At 45.2% G+C, this 8,674-nt stretch overlaps 1 protein-coding gene across 2 annotated transcripts in view; it reads right to left on the reverse strand.

Annotated features, from left to right (window-relative positions):
* The window catches only part of LOC125295749 (centriolar coiled-coil protein of 110 kDa-like), a 20,398-nt gene extending 14,001 nt beyond the window's left edge, over window positions 1-6,397 (reverse strand). For both annotated transcript variants that reach the window (XM_048245191.1, XM_048245192.1), the window contains exons 1-5: window positions 6,222-6,397; window positions 5,287-5,452; window positions 4,122-4,250; window positions 1,010-2,201; window positions 36-145 (exon numbers count right to left, since the gene is read on the reverse strand). In XM_048245191.1, coding sequence (XP_048101148.1) covers window positions 36-145; window positions 1,010-2,201; window positions 4,122-4,250; window positions 5,287-5,439 — 1,584 coding nt within the window. In that variant the 5' untranslated portion in view covers window positions 5,440-5,452; window positions 6,222-6,397. The remainder of the gene's footprint in view (window positions 1-35; window positions 146-1,009; window positions 2,202-4,121; window positions 4,251-5,286; window positions 5,453-6,221) is intronic.
* Window positions 6,398-8,674: the final 2,277 nt, after the last annotated feature.

An 8,674-nucleotide genomic window follows, 5' to 3' on the forward strand; every position in this document is an offset into this window, starting at 1 on the left:
TTCTGTAGTAACTGGGTGTAGTTTGAGTGCCTGACCTGGCGGAGGCGCTGTTGCTCCCTCTCTTGCTCTGCGAGGAGCAGGGAGAGTTGAAAAGCATGCTCCTCCTCTAGAGCCTGCACTCTCCACTGAACAGCATCCACTGCATCTGTCACACACACACACACACACACACACACACACAAATGAACAACTAGCGATCAAACACTGAAAAATGTAGAAACAAATCCTGTATTTTAGCATGATTTCTGCCACTTAAATTATTAGGCATTACTGATGTAGTTCAGCAGGTATTACAATCCCCTGCACTCTAAAATCTGGCGCTAGTTAGCCGATGCTACCAACAGCTTTTTCAATAGTGGTTCTTCGGCATCGACGAGTAAGAATGAACAGGTATGATAAGGGATCAGATTCCAAAAATAATTCAGTGGAAATGCATGGATTCCAGTTTCTTCCAGTAGCAGCAACTGGAATCCATGCATTTCCACCCTAATTAATTTTTTTTTTGGAATCTGATCCCTTATCATACCTGTTCATTCTTACCGCTGTTCGGAATTTATTGACTAAATTCAAGATGGCTGCAAACGCTAAACTCGCGGAAGATACTGTCTGTATAAATCGTCTTGTAAGTAAACTACCAGTGCTTTTCAAAGTTCTCAATGTCTCGCTTTTAAATGTCAGGGCCCTCGGAAGTCTACCAATGAAGTGTGGAGATGCATTGAGCCTCGTAAATGGGTGTAAAACAGTGATTTATTAGCATGGCTAGTCCGGATGTCAAGCACCACTATTAAAAAAGCTGTTGGTAGCATCGGGCTAACTAGCCAGATTTTTGGAGTGCAGGGGACAAGCCAAGATGGGCTATGAGACATACGTTCACACTCGGTATCATGTTTCAATACACTTTAGGTCAATATCACACCGGAATTCTCCTTTAAGAGAAAACAATCAACAGAAAAGCATCTTTTCATAATCGCTAGTCTTTATCTAATCATGTGATAGTCCACCGCCTCACCTGTGCGGTTCTCCTCCACAGGTGTGCTCAGGAGGCTGGCACGCCTGCTCTCATGATCGCTTTCACTGTCCAGCCGCTGCCTGACCTGAGAGGTCACAGGGTCAGGGGTCAGAGGGTGGTTCCGCAGGAGGGCAGGCACGGGGCTGTCCTGCCCCTGGCCCGGGTACAGAGGTCCAGGCGGAGACCTGCGGGCGGAGGGCCTCTGGGCCACGCCGGCCATGAAGCGCGGGAGCCGCTCCTGACTGCGGTCGATGGGCGGGCAGATCTGGCTGTCCAGGGTGTGGCACCTCCGCCGGAAGCCCTCTGGACCTGGTGGGTTCGGTCCGCCAGAAGCACCAGCACCACCCACGATGCCCGCCGCCTCGCTGACCGGACTGGGGCCAGTGTTGCTGGCACGGCGGCTCCCGGCCACTGAGCTGGCGCTGGACGCGTGGTCCGGCGACCTCTGGTCCATGGTGAGCCACGAGGCGACACCGATGTCCTTCGGGCGAGCCGCGCCGATGTCAACGGTGGCGGGGAAGGCGAAGAGGAGGTCGCCGGTGGACACGGGCCTGGGTCTGCCGCGGTGCGGGCGCAGGGTCGGACTGGGCTCGGGTTGGCACAGCCGGGCCCACTGCCCGCTTGGCACCGACTCGGCAGAGCCACGTGGACCCACGGTGGGCACGCTCTCGTCCCGGCACTGCCGTTGGACTGTGGCAGCGGAAGACTCGGGGCTTTGACGTTGCGACGTTGTCTCGCCGACAGGACTTCCATTCTCGTTCTCTTTGTCGGACAGGCTCTCATTGGCCACAGCGGCCACCGGCCTGGTGGCATTGGCACCGCTGGCACTGTTGCAGTTGACCTTTGACCCTGTGCCACGACCCTGCTCGCGCTCCATGTACTCGCGTGACCTCCGCAGTAGGCTCTGCAGACTCATCTCACCTCCCATACTGTCCTCCTCCATCTCCTCCTCCTCCTCCTCCTCCTCATCATCGTCCGCCTCCTGTTCCTCCTCCTCGGTCCTCACCTCCACCTCCCTCAGCCGGAGAGCAAATGGCACCACCTGGTGGGCGGTGTCCGTCACCACTACCCTTCCATCGGGCAGGCACTGCTGGTCTGAGCCCTGGGGGAAGCTTCTGAGCTGCAGCTCGGTTTGAGGACTGTGCTTCACGGAATAATTTGGAGCCTCGGACAGCTGGAGCACTTTGCGTTTCTGCAGGGAAAGAAAACATATCGTGCTGATGCATAATGTGAACAACTTAAACGCCCCCCCCCCACACACACACACTCAATTAAGTACTCTTAAAAGATTGAATTCAGTTGGAACAGGAATAGAGACTGGCGCACAGTTTCTGTTGTAAAATCAGTTTAATAAACAATGTTTGGGTCCTTCAATCTTCCTCAGCCTATTTGTAAAATAACCTGAGAATAATCTGAGGATGGTCGTAGGACAGAAACATTGTTTATTAAATTAATTTTCGCAAGACAAACAGTGTGCGGGAGTCTCTAAGTTCCTTGTCAGTCGACCTCAGGTCTTCTCCGACACACCTGTGCAGAAGGTGTGCAAAAGTCTTTTGTTTTCTCAAATTCAGTTGAACAGGAATAAAAGACTAGCCACGTGAGACCATCCTGATCTCGCGAGCTTCAGGTTTCCACTCGCAGATCAGTCTGGCAACTTTCCTTTCATTCACCAAATGAACGGGCAATCAGCGTTGGTTTTGAGGCGGGTTTAGGTGTGACGCAACAAACAACATGACGTCATCCACAGATGAGATGAGCATAGCTATCGCGCAAGTTTTATTCAAATTAGAAAGTATTCCTGGGTAAGCTGTGAAGCTATGAGTCTCAGCCATGCAGCTGGGAGGAATGAACGACACAGACATCCTCCACGGCCGATTCCAGTCCCTAATGGAGGAATATACTTTCTTCAGAAGTGTAGGGCCTACCGTAAAAACTTGATGGGAATTGTCGTTGATTAGGTTCATGTCACATACAAATGGTAAGTTAAAAAATGTTAATGTTAGTTTTGTTACCTAACTTAATTGTATGTTAAACGAAGGCATTAGACACTTCGTTCATCTAATTGGTTGATTTGGCCCGTCGATAACCAACATAGGTGGTGATAGACAGATGGTTTATCCAATCAGCTAACCAGTATTTCCGCCCCTTCCCAAAAGTTCTCCAACAGAAAGTTCCCAGATGGACATGCGGAGCAAATGCAAAGCATCCATCTGGCGGAGTTAATAAAAGACAGTAATTCTACAGTAATTCAGCAGACCTTTCTCAAACCCTAGACCCATTCCTCAAAAGATAACAGTCCCGGAACACGTTAACACGTTCGTACAGACATCTTCTTCTTGCTGTTCATTCAAGAACAAGCTAAGCCGGTTTTTCAGTCAAGGTTGAACGTTGTATCAAAGCTATGGTATGGAGGGCCATTGTCAAAAGTCAAGACAGTTATTCATTAGCACACTGTGTGTGAGTTTTGTGTGTGTGTGTGTGTGTGTGTGTGTGTGTGTGTGTGTGTGTGTGTGTGGTGGGGTGTGGTGTGGTGTGGTGTGTGTGTGTGTGTGTGTGTGTGAGTAAGCAACACAAGATAAATGTGTCAGCTCTATGGTATGTTTTAACTGAAATAGTAAAAATCTATTAGTGTGTTTTAGCAGTTTTTTTTTCTAGTATTTTTTTATTTACTAATCTATTAGCCGGTTTTTCAGTCAAGGTTGAACATTGTATCAAAGCTATGGTATGGAGGGCCACTGTCAAGACAGTTTAGCACAGTAATTCATTAGCATGTGTGTGTGTATATGTGTGTGTGTGTGTGTGCAGTGTTTCCCAGAGAATTGAATTCCATTTGTAGTGGTTGGTTTGCAGAATTACCTTGAATACAACAGTTTTTAACAAATTAGCACAGCGTGATTATGATGCCTACCAGATTTAAGCACAATTTAGTACAACCTGGAAAATCATTGTGTGGTGGTCAATGTTTATATTGTGGTGGAACGCCACAAATAAGTCAATGTATGGGAAACACTGTGTGTGTGTGTGTGTGTGTGTGTGTGTGTGTGTGTGTGTGTGTGTGTGTGTGTGTGTGGCTTTGTACGTTGTTGTAGCTGTGTGTTAAGTGAGTCCTCACCTGAGCAATGTCCAGAATATTCTGCACCTGTGTGAGCAGGCTACTCCTGCACAGAACCTCTCTCTCGGCCTCCTTCTCAGCAGCTCTCTGCCGATACACACACATCTCTCTTCGCTGCTCCTCAGTCAGCTGGCAAGAGACCACACACATACACACACACACACACACACACACAACACACTCATCAAGCAGCACTGTGTAATAGCAGTCAGGTTGCAAGTTCATAGACACAAGCCTAGTTCTCATTTATGCCAGCCATGAGCTCTCTTTCCAACTTCCAGTTTATTTGTCTAGCTCTTCCTTCAGTCCGGCCCTTGGGGATTAACGATGGGGAACAGCCACAGAGGCTCATGGTAAACAGAGCCCTTTTATCTAGACTTAAAGATAATTGTGAAAATGCAGCCAGTTTCCTCTGTACTGTGCACTGCAAAGTAATGCTGATCCGTGCAGTAAACTTAAATGCTGATATTGATATGTAGGCCTAGTCTCTGATAGACTGCATTAGGCTGTAGTCAGCAGGAAACAGACCCACATGACTCCGTCTACTCCAGCTGTCCATCCTGATCAATGGCATCTCTCACAGAGAGAGCAGTAATCAAATCCTAATCAGTTGCCATGTCCTCTGGTGAGCTAAATAGATTACATTAACTCAACATTGCCAACAAGGGCCATCTTTCATTATCATCACTTTCAAAAATACACTGGGTCAACACCACTAGACTTTGTAAGTGCTAGGGTTTTCTCAAGCACTGTGACTAAAACTAGCACTTTAGTGACCAGTTGATGCAACAATAAACAACTTGACAACATCCTTTCTCAGAGAGGAAGTTGACCTCGAATGCTTCATGTTTAGTCACATGGATCAGAAGCAGACTTTTATATTATTTGGCCATACATATCATCAAAATGGAGGCATCGGGATCGGAACTTACTGCACCATTGACAGACTATGACTGAACAGTTGTTCAGTTGGTTCATCGTCTCCACGCAACTATGTGCATATAGCAACGCCAAGAACAACTCTGTGATGACAATGTTTACAAACCCCCTGTGCATACTACCAGCTTATAATTAACACATTATGTTCGCATGTCTGGCAACAGTACGATACTAATGCAGAACAAAGTAATTTACCCCCAATTACCGCGTCCCCCCCTTCACATACCCGGGGTGACAGTATAGTTCTGCCGTGGATACAGATGACTGAGGATTTCAGCCATTGGCCAGGTGTCGGCGAGACGGAGCGCATCGTTTCTCCCTTCCCCTCCGACTGCAGCTTGGACAGGCTCCGCAAGCAGAACTCCTCGTAGTTCTCCATCGCTGACGCTGACCTTACACAGCAAATAAAAATAAAATCAGATACACTACACTCTGTTTCCAAAGCTTCTCGGACTTCCTGATGTGCTCTGAACCAACAGCAATCGCAAAATAAACACAGACTGGCTATCTGTCGATGGTATTGCTGAACAGGCAAGGGCAGTGCCCAAGACTTCAGCCAGAAATATTCATAGAAGGACATGCCAATCAGGACAGTGGAGTAATTTTGTTACCTATTAATTGCCTTTCGTAAGGTAACGTTATACTACAAACCTCGACATGACGTTTGGTGTCCCACTGCCCTAGTAGCCTATCATTGACCAACATTCGTCGCTGCTAACTGATTAGCTAAAGCAAGGCTGAACATCTGTAACGTTAGCAGCGTTTCTTTGTCGTCCTGCTGAATGTATTTAAACCAAAAACACGAATATTAGTCGAAAAATGTTCCGTATGGCTAAACCGTATAGCCACGCTGACATCACACAACGTCAAGTATATCGTAAAACAATAAATGGGACTGGAGTCTTGTCAAAATACGTTAACTAATAACGTTACTGGCCCCGCACAACTAGCAAGTGCGGCTAAATGACATATAACTACATTTTCGAAAGCGAACAGAGAACAAATACACGCCGAACTCCAATAGTTAATTAACGTTTATTGTTACATCTAAAATATTTGCAAGCGTGATTTATTTTTCAGGTTCGCTCGATTGAGCAGTTGCAAGCTGGCGCGAAATCCTGATGTTTCCTGCGTCCACCAGCCTAGGACCTAGAAGCCTACCTTCATTAGGGATCCAAAATTCCATCAAAGTTCCATAATCACTGGATTCACATTGTTACTTGTCTTAAGAGGTTCGATGGCATTTTATTTTCATATTATCCGATGGGCCGTCATACAGACCCACCTAATTCGTGGCAATTTTAGCTAACGTTACACACACACACAGTTGCCTTCCGTCGGTGGGTGACTGACTGACAACAGCGCCTCCCACAAAAAAAACTGCCAACTACCCATCCTGTAGCGGTGGACGGTAAACCTAAACCCCTTAAATGTGTATTGCTATGAAAGACCAAATACATACAATACAATAAGAAGGCCATTTGAGAAAAAATAGACAGGGGCATAGCCCACACATGCTGCTTTGACGCACAGATTGTGGATCTAACAGATGTCAATGACAAAATAATTGCATTATTTCAAATGTAACACACCAGAGACAAGAGTTTACTAATCTCATTTATTATACATTATATATATAAAAAAAATGCATGTTGAAATAGGTAGGTGTATGATAAGGTGTAACAGCAATAGCCAGTAGATGGCGCCCGTTCTTTATTCTCGGCTTGCTTTGGACCAACTTTTTCCAACTTCACAGCTCATCCTTTTGATTCATTTCAGCCAACGGCCGCGTGGTGCGCACTCGGTCTTTGTTCGCATGTAGTAAGGTTCTGATGTCATCCTCTTCAAAGGTACGTTTATCCGCCTGTCAACGAAGAATAGACCACTGGTTCATAAGGATCTTTATATAAATATAGGGGTAAATAGGCCTACTAAAACCCAGGCTACTTCACTCTGGTGACATGTTCAGGAACAGTCGTGGTCAGTAAATTGTAAATTCTTGAATTTCCCCTTGAGGATCCATAAAGTATCTATCTATCTATCTATCTATCTATCTATCTATCTAAAATGGGACAGTTATGTTTTAAAAAGGGTGTATGGGTGGTTTGCAAGGGACTTTGGAGAGTGGGTGCGCACATCCAAAGTAGTTTATCCGCAGGGGCCAGACAGTGGAAGAATGGTGGTCTGCACACTGCAATTGCTCCAAAAATACAAACTGTATTACTTTAAAAACATAGCAATGTTTTAAGCACCCTGGCTCTTTGTCAGGCATTTTGCGAAGGGGGCAAGGGGTTGAGAAGGGAGCAGGGATGTTTGAAGGGGCCCCTAGTCCCGCATTGTCTAAGGTCTCCAAAGTCCCTAATAGCCCAGGTGTGCATAAGCATGTGTAGAGAGAGGGATAGGCTAGGCTATGCTAATGATAGCCTTCTTACTGTAATCATGGTTCATTCTGGACTATTGTGACACTCATTGCACCTTCTTCAATATTTTTTAATTGACAAAATTACTGTAATCAGCACAGATTTTATGGCTCCAAAACCCAGGCTAGGCTCCCACTAAAATTTACCTAAAAACATGTCCCATTTTAGCTGATTATTTTGTCCTAATTTACCTGATGTGCAGGTACTTGAAACCCTTTCCCATTTAAAAAAAGTATGTGTAGGCCCTATCGCTAACATATTTTGATAATAACCTAAACAGTCTTAACGCTGCCTATCCTTGCTATCTCAGACCAATGACAATTATTGTATATTATAAAGGGCATTTACTTACCATGTAATAACATGATTGGTTACTAATAAAAGAGCTCAAGATGTAAAACCATTTTACCTGATCTCCCAATTTACCCACAGATAGATAGATAGATAGATAGATAGATAGACAGACAGACAGACAGACAGACAGATAGATAGATAGATAGATAGATAGATAGATAGATAGATAGATGAATAGATAGATAGACAGACAGACAGATAGATAGATAGATATAGATATGCAAACAGTGTGACACCTGCGATAGACGTTTAACTCCCACGCAGGCCAGAGAAAGCTCGTAGCACAGGCGAATTTCCAAGTGTTGAGAGTTTCCAGTCAGCATCTCTGTCCGAAACTTCTCATGGTGAATTTCTAAAAATAAATCATTTGACATTTCATTTGAACTTTAATGCATGCTATCATAAATGTTTGGCCTATACAATCAGTCATATGACCAGCTCAGCTCACCAAAAAGGTGTATGCACGATGTCTTCATGTCTTTACGCTTATGTTTCTGGCACAAATTCCCCCTCACAACATGCTCAATAACGCTGAGCCTATCAGATGAGGTTGCCTTTCCCATGACATTTTCAATCTCTTAAAGACAAACAAGAAACAGATATATCTTTATTTTTTTATCAGTTCACCTTTTGGTTGCCTATACAGTAGCCTATGGCCATCTTATCATCATGACTGATTAGATGTTTAGCCTGCACTCACCTTTGGCAGTCTCTACGCAGCTTTCACAATATAGGGCTACAATGAAAAGACCAAACTGCAATCATTCATTTTGTGTCTCCATATTCTCCAAAGGGATTAGGCAGTGTTAAATGATCAGTTAGACAACGTAGTATTCACAG

This window comes from Alosa alosa, chromosome 6, assembly GCF_017589495.1.
Source record: "Alosa alosa isolate M-15738 ecotype Scorff River chromosome 6, AALO_Geno_1.1, whole genome shotgun sequence".
Taxonomy (NCBI): Eukaryota; Metazoa; Chordata; class Actinopteri; order Clupeiformes; family Clupeidae; genus Alosa; species Alosa alosa.